Source organism: Acanthochromis polyacanthus, chromosome 8 (genome assembly GCF_021347895.1).
Source record: "Acanthochromis polyacanthus isolate Apoly-LR-REF ecotype Palm Island chromosome 8, KAUST_Apoly_ChrSc, whole genome shotgun sequence".
In the NCBI taxonomy this organism is placed as follows: domain Eukaryota; kingdom Metazoa; phylum Chordata; class Actinopteri; family Pomacentridae; genus Acanthochromis; species Acanthochromis polyacanthus.
In genome coordinates this window covers 14,207,688-14,228,315 of record NC_067120.1, presented here as the reverse complement: position 1 = coordinate 14,228,315, position 20,628 = coordinate 14,207,688, and the positions used below count along the sequence as shown (strand labels likewise).

The window sequence follows — 20,628 nt, the reverse complement described above, 5'->3', positions numbered from 1 at the left end:
AGGCAAAACTGTGTTTCATTTATATAAATATTATGATTCCTCACATCATTTAAAAGAACAAGATATTTTAAGTGTATCCCTTGAGAACTGTGAAATTAATTGCATTTTTGTGTGCAGCACATTGCTCACTCATTAAATGAATGGCAAAGGATATTTTAGTCACAATAACTGAGTAACTTCTCAGTATTTCTAGATTAAGACCTCGTGTTCAGTTCAGTTCAGTCACCTTCATGCTTATACTTTTTTATTTTACTAAAATACCAAATAGATACAAGAGATGATTGATAATTCCTTCAGTCATTTAAAAAGTCATTTGGTGCACGTTCAATAGAGAAATTCAGTGGCTGTTACACTGCAATAAGGCCATGTTTAAAGATTTGATTTCTCGTACAATCATTTCATGTATCTCAACATCACTTTCACATCACACCTTATTCTAGACGCCTCAGTGAGTTCAACAGTACATCTGGTCCACTGTTAGTGGTTTTGAGGCTGTATGTCAGATCTCTACAGTAGTTCTGGTTGAACAGTGTGCCAGCGAGCTTGCTCCACCTTCCGGCTGCACACGTCCCTCCAGTGAGCTCGTCCTGCATCTGCAGTCGCTGCTCCGATGAGGACTCGACCGACAACTTTGCGCTCTGACAGGACCGGAACCTGTGCCATTGCAAAAGAGAGGAACTGTTGAGTTACGTTGTATTTGCTTCACATGGTAGTTAAAGTCCAAATAAAATGCAGTTACTCGTGTTTGTTTACATGACTAATAATCAGGAAATAAAATCCTGATCCGGTATTGTAGCTCCCACAGCAGTAGCTACCTGCATGATGAGGAACTCGAGCAATAAGGGCAGCTGACTGATGTCTCCTGGAGGCAGATCAAACAGGAAAGAAGCATTCCACACAGTGCTGGACTCTTCTTTAGTTTCTCTGCTGCTGATCAAAACTCCGTCATTGTGCAAATTAATCACCACCTGGTAATCTGAATACAGATATGCAAGCATTATTATGTATGAAAAAACCCTTCAAATTAAGAATTAAACATGAAGACTAAGATTGAAATTGGAACTGGGAAGAAAATTCCTTTCACAGTTCTTAGAGATTGATAGAATTAGAAACAATAATTACCAGGAAACATTATGTGACCATATGACAATGTCAAACCTTACTTGAGCAGACGCCACACAAAGACAAAAACATTTTTTTTGGTTGTTTTTCCGTTTCAAATCTTTCTTTTCCTGCTGTTTAAGTACACTCAGTCCCACTGCCATTAACAAATCAGATGTATTTTTATGATTTATGTCTAAAAGTTGCCTAGCAAAGGTTGTAATCATTTCATAAATTTGATAACACAAATCTGATAGAACACAAACCACTCAGCTGTTGCATATTGTCTCAGTATTCGTGAGGAAATACTTTCAGGATCGGATATAAAACAAAAAGAGATTATCCAAGTCATGCTTATGTGACATACTGTCCATGAAACAGATATCATAAAATCTAATGGCTCCACATACAGGATGTGCTTGTCTGCAATAAAAGTAATGCCTAGACAGGCTAATGCAAACAAAGATTAGATCTGTCAGATCAGAGCTGCAGTGGAGATTGGAACATTTTCCTGAGGATTGTGAATAGTGAAGGATTAAACCACAATGTCATTAAAAACAGGGATGATCTCCTGCTGCATTCGGGCTCTGTAAGACATCATTTAATCCCCTAAACATTAAAAGCAAACATAGGGAATTACTTTACCTCTGCCCCTGAAAGGCAAAAGATAGTTCTAACCACGCATGCTTACATAAGGCAGCCATGTATGTCAAACACACGTTCTGTCAATTTCAAGTGTCATCAGGCTCTACCTGCAGCTGTGGGCATGGGAGCGAGGCTGTCGAGGTTATCACCTCTGAGGACTGTAGCCTTGACCTGGTGAGTCAGAGACTGATACTGGAGCAAAATGAAGACCTGCGGAGGACAGCTAAGCCCCTTACATGTCAGTACATCCTGGGAGATCAGACTCTGCAGCAAAAGGGTAAAAGTTCACAGAGCAGAGAGGGAAATCACATTCAGCAGGAAACACACCATGCACAGCATAAATCAAACATCATCAGACAAAACAAATACTCAAAGTACGGCTAACTTTCTCCCAAAAAATAACTTAAACTGATCAATAACCTCTAGATTTTCTGCATATTATTATATTATAAATAACGCTCAGATGTTGATTCTTCACTTTGGAATCTTCATTTTTCATGTTGAAAGTGCTGAAGAGAGAAGAAGTTAAAGTGAACCCAAGGTCTTCCTTTAAAAATAAGTGTGGCCAGATGTCAAACATATACATATACTCCACTACCTGATTTATTTTCTCTTTGTTTGGATGAAGCTCTTTGGTGAAGTGAAATGGATGCTCTGGCCTCCAGTCTCTTCCTTCACACTCGGCCTGCACTTCACCCAGAGCGGTGCCTCTTAGGCTCTGCGGCTCCCGTGCATAAACAGCTATTCTCAGGACACATTTCTGGAGCTCCTTCACAGACCTCACCTTGAGCAGCAGCACCAGGCTGTGGGCTTCAGGGCTGAAGCTGCTCTGGACAGAGGCCTGTATGGGGCCGGGGTACAGAGGCGGCAGACAGCCCAGCAAAGAAACATCCTCCAGCCTGTAAGGTGTCCCAGTGAGGTTGAGTACAGTGACTGCTAGGACTTGCTGCTCTGAAGAAAAGGCCATAGTGAAATGGAGATAAGGTTTTGATAATATTGGCTCCTTGCAGCTTGCACTTGAGCCATAGTTCAGCAGAGCCAGCGGGATTGGTCTTTCAGGCAGAGAAGGAGAAACAGCACCAGGGCTGGTGAGTCTGCTGTGTTCACTGTAGGATACGGTATCACCAGTCATAGTGCAGCGCCTCTGCAGAGCCTTACGTGTTCGGGTAAACAACCCCAGTTTGGGAAATGAAGGCAGGGAAGCATGGCCAGGGTCTATGGGCTTATAAAGAGGTGACGTTAGCAGTGGGGTGCTGAGGCGACGAAAAGAAAAAATGGACTTTGGTTGCTCCCTTTGCTCAGAGGCAGCTTGATTAGATAATGGCAGAGAGGTAAATTCACCCTGTGAAGGGGCAGGACTGGTGAACGTGGACGGGTACTCCAACACATCTCCATCCAGCTCCTCGTACTGCTGCCTGGATGACGCTGCTGCTGAGGCAGGTTGGTTCTGGGACAAGGTCACAGGTTCAGCAGGAGCTTCTGACGTCACAGGAGCTTTGTCTGCCGGTAGGCAAAGGTTACTGCTCCTCCAACACATAATACATCCCAGGACTAAACTCAGACAGAAAACAATCAGTCCAACCAAAAGAAGAATCTGGAGATGAACTGTAGACATAAGAGAAAAGAATAAGTTCAATCAGATAACATAACACAGTTCATGTACTTTGACCCATTTGCAAGTAAACATGGGCCAAATGTCTCATATTAAAGTAGGAAAAAATGACTGGATTGTATTGTAAGACAACACTGATTTACCCATGTGTATACTCAGGAAAAAATGGTGACTGAAATCATTCCTCCTGTCAATATTGATCATAAAGATGTATCTTCCTAATCTGATGTCAAAAAGGGTAGATGTATAATTCTTGATCTTGGAAAAAATGCAGCATAAACCGAGTCAGGAGTTGAATTTAGTCAAAACAAGGGATCATCTTCCAGATTAATTCCCTGTTTTACCCTGAATGTCTTTGCTAAGCTGGTGAGGAGTGATAGCAACACAAAGAGTGACTACTGTACTAGAATTACAATACTCAGGATGTAATGAAGTTACACTGATGACACATGGTATTAGCTTTAGTTGCATGCATTTTTGAACAGAGAAAAGACAAGGGAATGTCAGGATAAGATTGCTGGATGAGTGTTTACAACAACCAGCAACTCTTAATATAGATTTCTAAACATCAGAAAGAATGGATTCCTTTACCTTCTAATTGTTTGGTGAAGAGGACCTGCACCAGGAGCCACAAGAAGAGGATGACCATGATGACCTCAATCATTCCCTTGCAGCAGAAGAGCAGCACAGACTGCCAGAGAGGCTGGCCTGGGTACTCCTCATCGTGGTAAGGCATGGTGTCAACTGTATGTTGAAGGTTTGTTAGAGGCTATTTTAAATCATTCACAAGTAGAAGCCAAAGGTCCCAGTCCAGATCATCATTTGCTTGATTTATGAAAAAGCATTTCTGTTTTCAGTCCTGGAAGTATCTACCCGCATATGTCTGCTTCAGAGGATCAACCAAAACCATTATTTTGGAGTTCATAAGCCACAAAAGCATTCACAGTGTTCTGCATTAAAACATCTTGGTTATTCAGGATTACATGATTTTGGTGTGAGGCACAAGAAATGTTTAAAAAAAAAAAAGTCCCTTGCATAGGATGGGGTTTGTTTCAGAAGTTGTTATTCAGCAGTTCTCTGCAGCTGTGGATCTATTTTCCTGTTCAACGCTGTAAAATCCTCATTCTCTTCAGACTGTCTTCATACAGAACAATCCGGTCCCGGGACGGTGATCCCCTCATCTGCTGAGTGACTTCACCAGTGTTACTACTCACTAGTGGGTGGGGACTGTGGGCGGAGATATCCAGCTCATAATACCTCTGTAGCATCTTTCTTCTTCAGTGTTCCAGATGCCACTATAGGATAACTATCCAACACTAAATCCTGCAGCCCATCCCCCACCCTCATCCCCTGACCTATGAGCTCGTGTCTCCATCAGTACTGACACCGTTATAGGTCTGCTGCAGAGTTAAGGAATAATCGCTTCAGCCAGACTCTTTCTGCACTTTCTCCTCCATATGCAATATATAGATTTTGACTTAATGAACCCTGTCTGATGATACATATCATAAAAAAAGACAATACATGAATCTGGTTTGTGAAAATGCAACAATTAGAAATTCTAAAGTGTGATTTTTTTTCAACTGGCACAAATAAGCTATTACTCACTTAAATGCCACTCTATTTGTGTGATGTAAGAGTTACAATAACAGAATCATTAAAATACAAGTAATAATCTTGAAAATATTAATTAAGAAATATGTGTGAGTATTATTGGCAAAATCTACTTAAATTCCCTCCATCAGTAACTAAAGTTTTTCTGTGAAAATAATCCCTTCCTGCCATACAACGGCTGAGACAATTTTCCACAGTTGTTTCCTCTAGAATCCACAGATATATTGCTTGACTGTTTTTAACCGACTCATCACAAACTTATCTGGTGCTGAACAGGGAGGTTTTTTGTTGTGCCTGCTGCAGCCAAGAACAACTATATCTACTGATGACATAAGATATGGACCAGATGGCAAAACAGTGAGCTGAAACCCAGTTCAAATAATATACGCATGCAGGATGAATCTAAGAGCAGCTTCTGTCAACTGCCTTATCACCATAAATGCAACAGCAGTTAGTTCAAAAACAAACCACTGATTTTATGTTTAAAAAAAAAGATAAAAGACCAGAGTCTTTCCAGCACACAGGATTATTTAATTCCTTATGGCTACATATCCAAGCAATACGTTAACACACAGACCAGAACAGACCCAAACGTCGCCTCATTATCAACCGTTCCATTTGTTAAGTTCACAGTGGCATTTGTTTTCAGTGACATGTCTACTTGATTGTCCACATACAGACTGATATTAGCTGATGACCAGCTGAACACATGCTGCAGTAAGCATTGCATATTTTTATAGCAGAGTGAGGTAGCACAGAGAGTTCATCAATGACACATTCTCTGCATTTATACAAATATAACAGCAATATATTATGAGATATAGTCTAACAGTAGTAAGTCCAGAGGACATTCCTGAGTCCAAAAGTAAGAAGTCTGAGAAACTTACCGCCGTGGGAAGTCAATTGAGGTAAATGTTGCATCACTTCAGCTGTACATATGGCTCCCAGCAGAAACAAAATGTCGCCTCTCAAATTCTGCCTTTGATTCACAGCTGACATTAAATAAATGTGTAATTTTGAGGCCAAGCCAAATGACACAAAAACATGAAAAAGCAATATAAAGCACAACAATAAACAATTCCAACAAATATGTGTCCAGTTTCGATTAAATTCCAATTGATTCTTTAGGAGACGTAACGTTTCTGTGGAAACTGATGGCATCCACACTCCCTGAAAGCTGCTATTTAAAGTATAACCAAATGTTTACCAAAGGAAATACAAAATGGCTTCAGCAAACGGTTACAGACAGTAGCTACGACACTGCACTAAGGCTTTTTGGTCTTCATTAGCTGCACTTCAGAAACTACATTGTTCTACTGATGACTACTGAAAGGCAGCTATATATTGGATGATTAGCTGTAAATGTAACTGACGCCTACAGAGGAGCAGCACTGATTCTCATCATGCACTTTTCTGTTCTAAAGACACTTCTGAACAAACCCGGTAAAGCCCTTTAGACAAGAACACCACTACATTTAAAAAGTCTTCTAACAGGCACTATGGTAAACTGTGATCTGAATCTATGTTGTGGTCGGTGTGGAAGCTTTGAGGTCAAACATCATTTCAAGCACAAAAATCATTTCAAGCACATTAAAGTAACAGAAGGACGATGCTCAAGAAATTACGTAGCTTCAGTTTTGCAGCAGATTTTCCCTTGAGTTGATACAATTCTTGTCTGACAAGAGAGGTATATTGTGTGTCATTCTTTTAACCAGATTTAAAAGCCAGTGAACCTTAATTTGGTCCTTTTGAGGATGAGGAAGATGAAGACGAGGGGCTGTGTGAGGAGGAAAGGCCACCGAAACCACTTGTTCCTGCTCGAGTCACGGTTTGTGACGGCACAGGAGCAGATGACTTCTGGGCAAGCAGAGTTCCTGCAACGGAGAAACCAGAGAAGAAGAAATTAAACAGAAATAAGAAACCGACTTTCTCTATATATCTCTGTCTCTCATGAAAAATCCCATCTGCGAGCATACTTTAAAAAAACATGATAACGCAGAAGTCAGCTAGCGATATTTACACACACAGTAACACAATGCAAAATGTAGAATGCTTTTCAATATGAAATAGCAGGTCACAAAAATGAAAAAGTTATTTTTCAACTTTACTAACTGAGCAGGTATGACAAGCTGTACCACAAAAACAAATATTGCTGGACATCCAAGTAGAACAGAATTTCAAAATGGTTCTCAAAATATAACCAAGAAGACTTTTTTTTTTTTTTTTTACTATGGGTGTACATTTGTATTGCTGGACCCCATTTTGTAGGCTGCAGGAACAGAGCAGACAATCATGTATCTTAAAATATGGTGGCAATATCTGAAAAAATGATGGCTCTACATACTATGAATATTTTACTACTTACATTTTTACTTTGTTTGAATGTTTATCATGCAACTGTTGATCACAGCCGAGTCACTAATGGTTTCCTGGTTATGTGGTTTGTTTATAAGAAAGAATTTAGTTAGTGCAAAATGTTTTAAAAATTAGACATTATGGTAATTTAAGCAATTTTGATCAAATATCCAGTTTTCTGCTTTGAATTAGTTGAGTTTTCTGACTGAATGATATGACAAAGTAGTAGTTTAGGGACTCTACTATTGGCTCTAATAAACGTTTTTTCTAAAAGATATCATACCTTTTAAACCCACTAGAGAAAATGAACTACTGTCACAAGAAACAATATGGTTCATCTAATAAATAATGATGTGCACCAGTTCTTCCAATTGAATATTCACCAAAAAAACCCCAAAACAAAACACAATAAAGTCAAAAACAGGCTTTCCTTTCCAAATTTCACATCTCACCTGAGTAAATGGTGCCATTGACCTCCACAGAAACGCTGATACTGGCAGGTCCGTTAGTAGAGATGTTCAATGATAAATCCTGTTTGTTTTCTGTGAGAGACAAGAAAAAGCCACAATTAAAGGGCATTTCTTTTTTTAAAAGTAGTTTTTTGCCCTTTTGCTGGCTTTGTTGAATAGATAAGTAGAGAGGTAGACAGTAAAGCAGGGAGAAGAATGGTGAAAGGACCGGCAGCAAAGTGCCATGAGCTGGAATCGAACTCAGGCCTCTGCATCAGGGAATATAGCCCCTGTTCATGGGTCACCCACTCAATCTGTTGAGCTATCTGGGTGCCCATTAATGGACATTTCTACATTTACCATCCCATAATGTCATGTAATGGTAAGGTATCATAGAACAGAAGCAACCCACCGTGCCCATTCTTAAGTTTGAGGTTCATGGGGTTAAAGTGTGAGGCCATAGCCAGGAGGTTCTGCTGAAGAGCCTGCTGCATGAGGCGCTGCTGCTCCTCTGCCAGTCGCATCATTTTCTTGTCTGGACCGTCAGCTGAAGCTGCAGCTGCTCCTCGCTCCAGTCTCTCTCTGAGATGCTCCAGTGTGGCAGCTTGTGCCAGCTGCTGCTGCTGCTGCTGCTGCCCCAGTGCCAGAGCCATCGGCAGCCGGGGAAGTCCAGGGCTGGAGGTCTCCTCTGAACAGAAAAAAAAAATCTAAGTGAAATTCATTTTAATACACTATAATAGTTTTTTTTTTGTTGTTTGTTTGTTTTTTAAAAAAAGCACCCAGAGAAAGAGACAAAAAATCTGCAAAATTAAAAATTCCTCTTAGATGAAATGGTGGACATTTATATTATATCCAAAAAGTAATGACGTCTGTTTAACCTTCAGTTATACTAGGAGAAAGTCAATGCCCTTATGAAGCTGCTAAATGTGTGGAAATATCAAAACTACTTGATGTTACACTTATCCTGCAAAGTCAAGTACTTTGTTTATGACTATTTATGTGATTAAATCATAAATGGCCGTGGTCATGTTTCATTATTTTTTAGTTAGGAGGATGAATGGTACCAATCGCCACTCAAACTTAAACAAATTTAAAGCACAACAATCCTGTAAGTATCACTTGTGGCCACAGAGGCTGCTGTTGCCTCTGCTCAGAAAAAGTTGCATAGTGTTGCTTAAAACAGCAAAATAGGTCAAAACTGTCACAACATGCTTTAAGAATCAAGTCCTTTAATAGACTGGTATGAATCAATATAGAATCCAAGCTGGATCAAAGTGATTTTTATCGAATCGTGCCAAATTAGTGGCACTTTTATTACAAATACAACACATAAGACAGTCTGGTATACCTGCACTTCTCTTTAAGTTTGGACTAGCGGATGTATTCAGGCCGTTGTGTGTGGTTGGGGTGGTTTGCATCGTGGGTGAAGACAGCAGTGCACGCGGAGCAGAGCTCGGGGAGGAAGAGTAGCGGTACAGGCTGTTAGCGTAACCGGGACGACGACCTTCTCTGCGGTTGCTGTCGACGGCTGCCTGCAGCTCACCTGGAGAACTCAGACCTTTCTTCTCACACTCAAACGGGTACAAGTACTTCATGTACCTACAAGGAGAGTTTCTAGTGAGTCAGTAACCAAAACATGCAAATCAGTAAAACCTTTCTTGAAAAAAAAATGCCCAGAGCTCTTGTTTTCTGGCTTCAACAGACTGTTAAAGTGACACCATTCTGTCAGACAGATGTGACTTTCCCATTAATAGTAAGTGATATTTGTCATTCACACAAGTTTAGACGATACACCAAGTGAAGTGTAATATGTAATAATAACAAAAAGAAGACTAAATCTAAACTAGTAGCAGCTTGTCAAAGTGTCGAAATAGCCAACAGCCAGGGTTATTTATGATTAAACAGAATAAGTGAAAGCTCAGCACTGAGAATGACCCTGATTTAACTTCAGCTCATCTGAGGTGAAGGGAAGTTCACAGTGTGATCTGCTGTTAGATCCTGATCCATCTTGTCTCAGTTATAACTATTTAATGAAGCTAGCGTCTTTTTCAATGCGTAAATGCGTGCATCTCCTTTGCTATGGAGCCACTTGTGTATCCTACTGTTGACTGATACTGTAGTTCTCAATACACTCAGAAAATAGAACTAGAAATAGCTGATTCAAAGATACGTACTAGATCCTGTCTGGACTGATGTGCTCTCTATGTCAGAGATCATTTTTAATCATGGGAATTTATTAAAGTTACCAGTACCGTTGTTCAAATAAACTCAAATGTACTCCGCTCTCTTGCTTTAGAGATGCACGCATAAACTCTGCTGCTGGTTGATGTTGCAGGTGTTAAACAAACTCAGAGGAAAACTCTTTCAAGCAACTTCAGCTCTTGTAAACGTCTTGTGGGAGAAAACTGATTCAATTCATCATTAGTCAGCATCATTAATCTAACATGCTGGTCTGTGTTTAAATGTTTAAATTGTTGGAAAATGTAATGATTTTTGACATTTATTTTATAGCCTAATAGATTTGAAATTGTAAAGACAAGTGTGTTGTGATTTTGGCACATAAACTGTCTTTTGCTCTCTGAGGTGTTTTTGGATGATTACTGATGCTGAAATTTGCAAAAATCCTTTTCTAAATCACTTTACACAACAAAGTCGTGCATGTTCACCCATTACCACGATGGTGCAGTTCAGACTTACGCTGTGTTCAAAGTGATGCAGAAATGTTTCTACGTCTGACTCAGTAAGACTGTTGGCACAACACCTATTAGCTGGTAAACTATCATTTCATTTAAGCTTCATTATAACCTCTGTGTTAAGGGGCTGTTTAAGCATGTTTTTCTGAATATCTTCAAATTACAACTGATCAATCTGGGCAACGTTCAGGTTAAAATCCCAAAATATTTTAGTTATGGTGCAGATGTGGGAATGTACCAGTGCATAGTAGGTCGGCATCTCTCTGGTAAATTGCATTTTATTTACAGAAACCTGCTTGACAACCTCATTAAACAGCTATTCCACTATCAGCTACTCCACATCCTCATACTGGAACTCATTTTGGTCTCTCTTTCAGGGCTATAACTTTTTTTTGATCGTCTTAGTTATAAGAAAGGCACCTACTGGGTACGGAGGGTGAAGGCTGCGCTGGTGATGGATGTGGGGAGATTGAGACCTTTGGTGATCTCCCTCCAGATCTTCTTGTTAATAACCTCCACCAGGCCTCCTTTCTCTGTCACAAGCTTGAAAAGCCGGTACAAGTCCAGCACCTGTTTTGCCATGATGGGGATGCGGTTCACAGGAGTTCCTGCATGAATAAATGCAACACAAAGTGAACTCCTTTATTGTGCACTGCTACAAAGCAAGAGGGGACCTGTTGATGCACTACTACAGGAGGAAGGGGAGGATGAGAACATATTCTGAGGGCTATAGGTTAAGGTCGGATAAATGGCTTAGCATGCATAATCTGTGTGGACGGATGTTTCCAATGAAGCTCATTTCAGATGGCGGGGGGGTGGGGATAATTCTACAGCCACAGCTTCATTTCTGCACTGATCGAGGGGGAGGGGTGATTTTAGAGCCAGCAGCGTCTGCCAATCACAGCATTGACAACTAACCCTTCCAATCCTGATTTGGAGAAAAGCCAATTAATGAAGGAGGTCAAAAAGCAGTTGCAGAAATAAGATTAGTTTGCGCTTAAGATGAACGTATGCCACAGACACACTTTTTCCGTCGCCATGACGCTCGCCCACACAGATAAAGATTGGAGATGATGTCCAGTTGCATCTCCTTCACTTGGGATTGGGATTTGTTGTCATTGGGCCAAACTACGTTGCAAGAGTGTCTTCAACATACAGCACTAATAAGATTTGGGGGTTTGTTGTTGGATGCTAATTGTTGGACTACGAGTCCAAAATTTTAAACCAACTAGACAACTAATTGGCTTTGAGATCCAACTTTAATTTGCCCTTATAACCTTCCTGTGCACTTTATCGCCCAGCATCCAGACAAAGCGTCCTACCACGCTATCAATGCTAAAAGCAAGTATTGCTTTCACTATAATAATAATAATAATGTGTCCCCTGTTTTAAATAAACATCTCATCATGGAAACAAACAAAACATTTTAATTTGAAAACATTTCCTTTCTTTGTTAGCAACATTTTAACTCTTTATTTCTTTAATGTTTGCCACCAATTAATCAGCTTCAGTAATTGGTATCAGATCAGTCACTGCATTTAGAGCCAGAAACTATAACAAAAACCGTCAGATTTTCAACTTTCTGATGGTCCTTGAACTACTCATCTATGAGGCACCATTCCATCAGAATAAAATTGCATTTTTCACCAAAATAAGTTTCTATCCGTTCTACGTGTGTCTTTAAAAAAAAAAAAAAGTGTTTGCTCAAACCAGATTCTGTAAAATACAAATAATTTGGTGTTTCTTGGCCCCACTTTGAAGTATTTAGCAACTCAGCTGCAACCAACAGTCACACAACAAAAACTCAAGAACTTTAAGGCTGAACTGTCAGCTGCGGATACATGAAGCACATCAGAGACCAGAAAGGAAATAAAAGAAAAAATGCAAGTAGTAAAATATATATAGTATGTAGAGCAAGCATTTTTTCGAACATTTGTAACATGTGGAGAACTGTTGAACATTTTAGTTGCACTTTTTAAAATCTTTGTAAAAAATTTTAAAAAAATCTGAGAAATTCAAGTTTTGCCAATTCTCTTTTTCATAATTCACAGAACTATAATTTTGCTCTACTGCAAGGAGGACATTTTTGAGTTCTCTCTACTGCAAGCCTTCATTATTCTGTTGCTACTGAGGTGCTGGACTTCATATACATATAATCATACCTCGTTTTTGCATAAAGACAAAGAGTTCATCAAGAAATTCCTTCCGCTGTGGGTCATTATCCAGTTCATAAAGCTGTAAAGTGAAAAAAAAAACTGAACATCAGCAACAAACCAGTAAACTGTTACGCTGTAGTAATTTCAGACATTGTTCATGTTTACGTTGAACACATGGACTGACCTTGGCAAAGTCTCTGGAAGGTTCTCCTCTGACTTTTCCTCCGTCACTCTCGTCGGCCCAGACTGCACCTCCTCTCTACAAGAGTGTGTCAACAACAAAGAAAACATTACACTAGGAGTTCACTTGGGTTGCTGCAGATTAAAAACAAGAAAAGAACTCGGAGAGCGCAGTACTCCGCCAAAGCTGCTCAGTCGTGTGATTTTCTACCGGTGAAATTCTGAAAAAATCTGTGGCAGATACGACACTGTCAAATGTGGCTGTTTAATATCAATCAATCAATTTATTCTCGGAAGGACATTGAGGTTTCCCTCATTTCCAATGCCGTCAAGATTACAGACACATTAAAACCACAGCGCAATAAAACAAGCACAGAATAATCACTGTGAACAATAATCTCATTGGCGACAAGGTAGATAAAATAGAATACATTTTCTTCATTCTTGTATATATGGTACATATTATTGTTATGATAGTTATCATTACTGTACAAATGGTGCTGCTCTGAAATCTGTTTGCTGCTGTCACACTGGAAATTTCCCCTGACGTAGGGAATAATAAAGGATCATCTTATTTTTTTCACATTTTCTTACAGGTTTCTGGACCTCTTGCTATTCATTTTCAGCTACTAATCCTGCTTTTCCCTCAAGCCCAGCATCACCATGTCCTGCTTTAAACAGCTGGTAATTGCCAACACCTGGCTGCCTGTACGGCTTTCTCACATATTTATGTATATAGCAGCATATTTTTTTTAAAAGTTAAGCATATTTTTAAAAAGAAGATAAAAGTAACTTAATGCCACATGTTATTCCTTCATTGCCTCCCTCAACATGACAGTTTAAGGTTAAAAATGTGAGTGGAGTACCGTGTTTGTGCTACAGCGTGGAAGAGCCTGCTGTGAGCTTATTGTCCTACTAAGGCGCACTCAGAGCTGCATAATGACGCAAGTATGAAAATTAAACCTTATTAGTAGGGAACAGCCTAGAGAATTGTCTCTTTACATTTACATTCATTTGAATATGTTTTCCCCCCCATTATCCCTGCTGACAGACTTTCTACATCATTTATTTTAATACCATTGCTGGCTAAATGCCATTACACGTTTGTTTTCTGTTGACTACTGCAGGCTCGTGTTACACATTAACATGTTTTAGATTAAAACAAGCCTGTGTGTTTTAGACAACAAAGCACATTACTGTATTTAACAAGATCAAATGCTTCAATTATCATGGTGGTGGTTCATCAAAATAATGTTTTAGTTTTTGCTTTATCTCAAATTGACTTTAGTTCATATCTGTGTGTCATTTATAATAACATTTCACCTTTTGGGAACCAATAATCAGTTGGCTTCTGTTCCAACAATAACTCTCCTTGTGTTTACAGTAAAAACATCAAACTGCAAATGCTAACACATTATCAGTGGCTGTGTGAAAGTAGAAGGCAGCGGCTCCCTTTGTTTTGAGATAAACGCTTACAGCTCTGATTTTGAACAGGACATTATTCAATACTGTACTAAATGGGATATTGTCATAGAACTACATTTTAAACACTTAAAGGCTAAATGTTAGATCATTTTGTATGAGCCCTACCCGCATTAAACACTGAACAGTTAGATAATTTATTCACTACTTGCAGCTTTGGGATCACATATCAGTTATTTCAACTCTTATCTATTGACTATTTAGCAAAATCTTGCAATAAACTACAGCCATCATTCATCCTTTACCTTCAGCCCACTGTTTATCCAGTTATTTTATTGCAGCATTTTAATCATTAATCCATTACTTTAAGCAAAAACATTTATTCTAACCATTCTTCTATTACAGTCATTCCATTGCTTTTACACACACTGAAGCTGATTCAAATTGAAGATCCATATTTCTAAAATCTAACTGAAACTTCCATTTTTTTCACCTTCGTCGAACTACAGAAGTGAAATAGACCTTGGAGATGGTAATCCGGCCTTTTAAATGTCAACCCATCCGCTGGTTCACCATTTTGTAATTCTCATTCCCCAAATTGTCTCTCGTGGCAGCAGAGCTGTTGACACATCAAATAGCTTCAGCTTAGAATTTCCAATAAAGCACCTCTTCTCCTCCAGCAGAAAGCCTGTTGAAGGTAAGTAAACGTCACAGTCTTTTCACCATCAGATCGAAATAAAACCCTTCCCCCCTTATTGCTGAGCAACTGAGACCTACTGTGGATCTATTAACAAAGAGCTTTCAATTAATTGCTCACAGAGCTTTCACACATCCAGGCCTGGGGATCCTGATAGTATTCAGTATGTAGGTCAGGAAAAGGTTTCTATTGTTTTGCTAAAAAGGCTACTTTTTTTTTCTCCAAGGTTTTATGTCATTTTATATATTTAAACTGCATATTATCAAGTTAATGCATCTAGCTACAAAGCGTTATTTAAAGTTTCTCCTCAACTATTCATGATAAAAATTACATTAAACTTTAAAATATTTGTGTTTATACTAACCAATTACCCCCTGTAATGAGCTTTATAAGGAGGGCAAAAGTGACAATAGAACCGTGTCCTGATTTCACTGGTAACCGCAGGGGGGGGACCAAAGTTTTAATCCAAATCAATCTATTAGGCTTAGCAAGTCAAGATCATTTATCTGACCCCTCACTGTGCTGTGAGCTTGAGTGAACAGGGGCTCCTTATCCCTCGCTCATGGTGCATTTAAGCGCTTACAGTGAGACCGCACACAAGCAGCAAAGAACAGCTGTCCAGCATGGTGAGGCCCGAAGAGCACGTCAAGATGTTTCATTATTTAAACAAACAAAAAGGAGACTAAGGAAGTTATGGGCAGGGAAGCAAATTTAGGATGAAAAGAGCAACCATTTCAACCATAACTTCCCAAAGTCCTCATTTCCAACCCTTTTACATGCATGTTAGGTGACATAGCTTCAGACAAAGTAGAAATCATTTGTAGCTGCATATATGGCTGCATTCCTCCTGTGTTCACATATGAGGACGCTCACAAACCCAGACACAAATGGGTCACAGCAAATGCCTCATTTTGGTTTCTTTTAATTATCAATTAGGATTCTGAGACATTTCTTCTGCCTCAAGCAATAGAAAAACACCAACCAACCCAATTCACAGACACGCAATTAAGTTGTTTCCACAACAGTCTGTCTTCCCTAATTACTGTGCTTTAATTAAAAGAGAAATGTGCTTCGTTGCTCCAGGTTCAGCGAGCTGCTCTGTAGAAAGGAAACACATTCTCACTGCAGTGGCCATATAATGTATTGATTGCTTGGAATGGAATTAAGCTGCCATTTAGTGTTGCCAAGCGACGGCTAAATTATGCAAAGCTATCCACCGAGCTACAGTAACGTCAGCGCTGAGACCTCTGGGCTTCTCCACATTTGAATGCACGTTTAACTTTGTAAATAATCAGAGATTGTTCATGTAGGAAGACAACCACAATCAGTCTTTACAAAAAAAATTGGCAAAGTGGGGGGAGAGAAGTGCAAGAAAATCAAAAAATCTAATCAAAAACTAAATAATTCCAAAAAGGTGTGTAAAACCCACTGATAACCAAACAAAAGCCCATTCTGCTACAATGAAACTACTTTTAAGTAAACTTTACTGGTAGCTGTTTGCATGCTGTGAGGCACGAACCCAGCTGTCCCTCTACCCACAGGCCTCATTAATCACAATGTATTATATTGACATGGGGCCTTTTCAAAGGAAACGCACACAGAAGAACCAATCAGATCGGCCCCCATAAAGAAGCAAAGAAATCCATAAGGAGATCCTTGTTCCTTAGGCACCGTCCCCTAGAAAGCATACACATAAACACTATCTTTGGATCTCCTATTTAATACAATCCTTATTCAGGTTTTAAAGGAAACCTGGATGGTACAGATTTACAGTAGTTAACCCTTGCAGCCAACCCTTTCCATAAATACACACTTGAGGCTATTTCGTTAATCCTCTGCTCTCATTTCGGCTCCATCTTCTCAGGCCTGAACTGCCCTCAGTCAGGACAAGATTGGACCGCAGCCAAGACCAATTAGCTCGGCCAGTGACAAGCACTTCTTTTTTTTTCCCCTTCCAAAGTGTGAGACATGAAGTGAAATATGGCAGAAGGAAAGATGTCTGACTCGACCACTAATTAAACACTGTCAAGTCTGGGCACCTTGCCAGAGTAATGTGAGAAAATAGGAGGCAGAGCGGGCAGCAGAGCCCCGCTCTCAGTGGGAAGAAGTCAGCGATTCATAACAAGTAGCTGACCCCAACACAAATTAAAAGAGATGTAGGTTTTCTCTCTGTGGGGACTAAATAATGTCCTGACACCTTTAAAAATAAGTCTAGGAATCAAAGGAGATATTAAAATGGATTCACAAATACTCCAAAATTCACCCTAGAAAAAGCACCATACCTGTTTGAAATGCTCATCATAGCTCCAGTCAGCAAAGTCACCGGGTGATGTGACGCCATGCTGGCCTGCACGAGACATCAGGTTCTTCTCCTCGCGCTCCTCCTTTATCGCTGAAGGTGGAAATTCAGGCATTCGCTCCACAGCAGCTGTTGGAGACGTAGAAGAACGCTGGAGGGGGAAGCCTGAACTCTGCTGCAGTTTAGGCCTTTTTGCCTGCTCCTCATCCTCTTCCTCTTTGTTGTCTTGGGGGTCTAACAACTCCTCGTCTGAGTCTTCATTATCTTCGTCCTCCTCTGGATCCATTCTGCTCAGATGATTGGCCAAAGCTTGTTGGGCTTTCCCAAACAACGCCGAGTCCTGTCTGGATCCGGAGGCTCTCGCTGCAGCGGCGGCTTGTTGAGCAAACAGCAGCTGAGCTTGAAGCAGATGTTTCTCCTGCAGGTTCATCTCCATCTTGGCTTCTTGTTGTCTCTGCAGATGCTCCATCACCGCCTCCAGCTTCACCCCAGCAGCACTGGACGGTGGACATCCGGCTGCCTCCTCTGATAGGCTGGACTATAGACCAAGCACAGAAAATCACAATCAGTGTTTGGAAATTTTAATACACCACTGAGGTTTTTTTTTCACATGCAGCAGCAAATAAACCAAAGGTGACAACAGTGGAAACTGTATTCAACATGAAAAGAAAGATGAAGGCATGAAAATTAAACTTTTATCGGTTATTTAAATACAGGTCTGAATAAAGTTAGATGCATTTATTCTTGGGTCCAAAGAATTCTCGATAACGTGAATTTAAAGATCGATTCAGGGAGTATTTGAGATGGATTAAACAAAGTGGGATTATTCAAAACACAAAATAAAACAACTGAAGGGACAAGTAATTCGCAGCATGATCCACATAGGATAGAGAATTAACTTCACAGAGGAGGTAAATGCAAACACAAATGTTGCATCAAAACACACCTTCACCGAAAACTTCACTGTAACCGAGCAAATGCGTTTAGAAACGTCTCCATTAATCATCGTTTGCTTTGTTACTGTAACGGACACGAGTGGAAACGCCACCAAACAGTCGTCGACACTCACCATTTGTCCCTTCAAGTAATTCATCATCGCCAACAGGTCTTATCTAGTTTCCCTTCGATCCTCCAGCAGAAACAAATCGCATCTCATGTCCAGTTTTCTGTCTTTTTTGTTTCTTGCAGAAAAGATTCTTCTTTGTGAATCAAAACAAACAAACAAAACAAAAAAACACCCCTGCACCCTGGAGGTCGTGGTGATCGGAGCTGGAGGAAGAGGGGTAATTACGCTCCGTGCTTTACCTTCCTGGTCACTGCGCATGGAAACTCAAACATCTTTGATTGTCTAAGTGGCCCACATTTAATGAATGAAAGGCCCGCCCCGTGCGTAAAGCTGGTAAAGTGTTTTGCAGCTCAGTGGAATTTCCCACCCACTCCGCGAGGAAATCCCACCCCAAAGCACAGCCCACTGCTGTTGTCCTCTACGGTTACTGAGGGACGTGACCTCTTCTGTAAAAAAAATAATAACACAAGAAAAGCACATCTAGGGCTGTTTTTACGATGCCTATTGTAAAATACACAATCCATAACCATTATATGAAATATTTGTTATTATTATATTATCTTATTTTATATATAATCTTTCATTTTATTTTCTCTTAATTTTCTTGGGACCTAAATGAAACAATCAGTTTTTTTAAATCAAACAAAATTTTAATACATTGTAAATAACAGAAGTGAGTACATCCCTGTGCAATTTCACTTAAATGTTAAATAATTAAAAAGCAGATCACCTCTCAACAACTGCATCGTTTCTAAATCGACAAGTAGAACATTTCTTAATATGAGCAATCAAAAACAAATATTTTCAGAAAGACAACATTGGAAGTACAGGCTTTAAAGTAGAAACTCTGTGCAATAAACATCCATCCATCCATCCATCCATTCATTTTCTATGCACCGCTTTATCTTCACTAGTGTCGCGGGGGGTGCTGGAGCCTATCCCAGCTGACTCGGGCGAAGGCAGGGGACACCCTGGACAGGTCGCCAGTCTGTCACAGGGCCACATATACAGACAAACAATCACTCTCTCATTCATACCTACGGGCAATTTGGAGTAACCAATTAACCTCAGCATATTTTTGGACTGTGGGAGGAAGCCAGAGTGCCCGGAGAAAACCCACGCATGCACAGGGAGAACATGCAAAATCCATGCAGAAAGATCCCAGGCCCAGGCTGGGATTTGAACCGAGGATCTTCTTGCCGCTAGGCGAAAGTGCTAACCACTATTACACTGTGCAGCCCTAGAGTAATCCTGAAGACATCAAAACTATTTTGACAAAATAGATACAGAATTATGATAATCTGAAGTGTTAATCTTCAGTATTAATCTACAAGGTAGAAAATAATACAAATAAAAACCACTGAATGAGAAGGTGTGTCCAAACTTTTGACTGGTGGAATAAGTCAGAAAACCTGAGATCACTGAAGCAAAATGATGAGTTCCTGTGAGCCTAATTGCACCGACATGGTGTAAAAATATTCTGTCAGAATCATAGTAATTTTCTTAGTTTCATCCTTTGAACGGTGTCCGTCTGCATCGTAGTTCTACATGTAAAGAAATTTCCAACGGAACTGAAAAAAATCTTTACAAAAGTCTTTACAAAGAAGAAAGGATACAGGAAGATGAACTAAAAACCAACTAAAACGTAGAAACACAGACAAACAGCAAGCATTGAATCAGAATCAGCTTCACTCTTTGAGCATGTGAACACGTACAAGTAACTTGACTCCAGCGTTGACTTTGCTCTCAAAGTGCTTACACAAAATAAAACATGGGTGCATTTAAAAAGAAGCAACAGGTTACAGAAGGAAAATGAGTGCTGGGCACAACTACAGGTATGTGAAAAAGAACCAGAGTTTCAGCGAAAAATTAAAGTGATCCAAAGAGCTGAACAAGCTGTAGTAACATCAAATATCTGTCCCTCCTAAAATGGCTCCACAACCAGTGTTTGCACTATTTACCTCTAAAAACACAAGGACAAGACCTTCAGACTTGGCATGGGGGTTAGTAAAAGAAATCAGAGTTTTTGTGGCTAGTGTAGACAGTACAGAGGATGGGTTTTTTCACATAAAACTCCAAGATTAACCTTTCCTAAAGGAGATACAGGTGCATGGTCAATATGTGGAATGTATTCTTTGGTCAGATGACACCAAGATAAAGTGACTCAGATGGGGTCCTGCATGATTAGCATGAGCCTGGCCAGGAGAACCGCAGTGCATAGTCCTGACAATGAGGCACTGTGATGATATGGGTGTTGTGGAGATAATTTACAAATGGCGCCGTGAATGCCTGTGGAAACACCAAAACACTGGCTGAAAAGATGACTCCCCGTCTTCAGA

The 20,628-nt window shown here is 40.0% G+C and overlaps 1 protein-coding gene across 1 annotated transcript; it reads right to left on the bottom strand.

Moving 5' to 3' along the window:
* Nucleotides 1–3: 3 nt before the first annotated feature.
* LOC110950370 (AT-rich interactive domain-containing protein 3A-like) lies at nucleotides 4–18,912 on the bottom strand. The gene is made up of 11 exons (XM_022192929.2): nucleotides 18,293–18,912; nucleotides 17,207–17,761; nucleotides 12,810–12,884; nucleotides 12,632–12,704; nucleotides 10,894–11,077; nucleotides 9,125–9,375; nucleotides 8,189–8,464; nucleotides 7,780–7,869; nucleotides 1,854–6,846; nucleotides 816–976; nucleotides 4–654 (listed from the first exon to the last, which is right to left on the bottom strand). The coding sequence occupies exons 1-9, from the start codon at nucleotides 18,317–18,319 to the stop codon at nucleotides 6,707–6,709; spliced, it is 1,671 nt and encodes a 556-aa protein (XP_022048621.2). The 5' UTR covers nucleotides 18,320–18,912; the 3' UTR covers nucleotides 4–654; nucleotides 816–976; nucleotides 1,854–6,706.
* Between the last annotated feature and the right edge of the window lie 1,716 nt (nucleotides 18,913–20,628).

What these genes read in the sequence shown, in the direction of transcription:
- LOC110950370 (XM_022192929.2), bottom strand. Translation starts at nt 18,319, where the DNA reads ATGATGAATTACTTGAAGGGACAAATG. An exon ending in AAACTTAAAGAGAAGTGCAG is followed by an intron (nt 8,465 to 9,124) that starts GTATACCAGACT and finishes TTTTCTGTTCAG; the next exon opens with AGGAGACCTCCAGCCCTGGA. An exon ending in CAAACTTAAGAATGGGCACG is followed by an intron (nt 7,870 to 8,188) that starts GTGGGTTGCTTC and finishes TGTCTCTCACAG; the next exon opens with AAAACAAACAGGATTTATCA.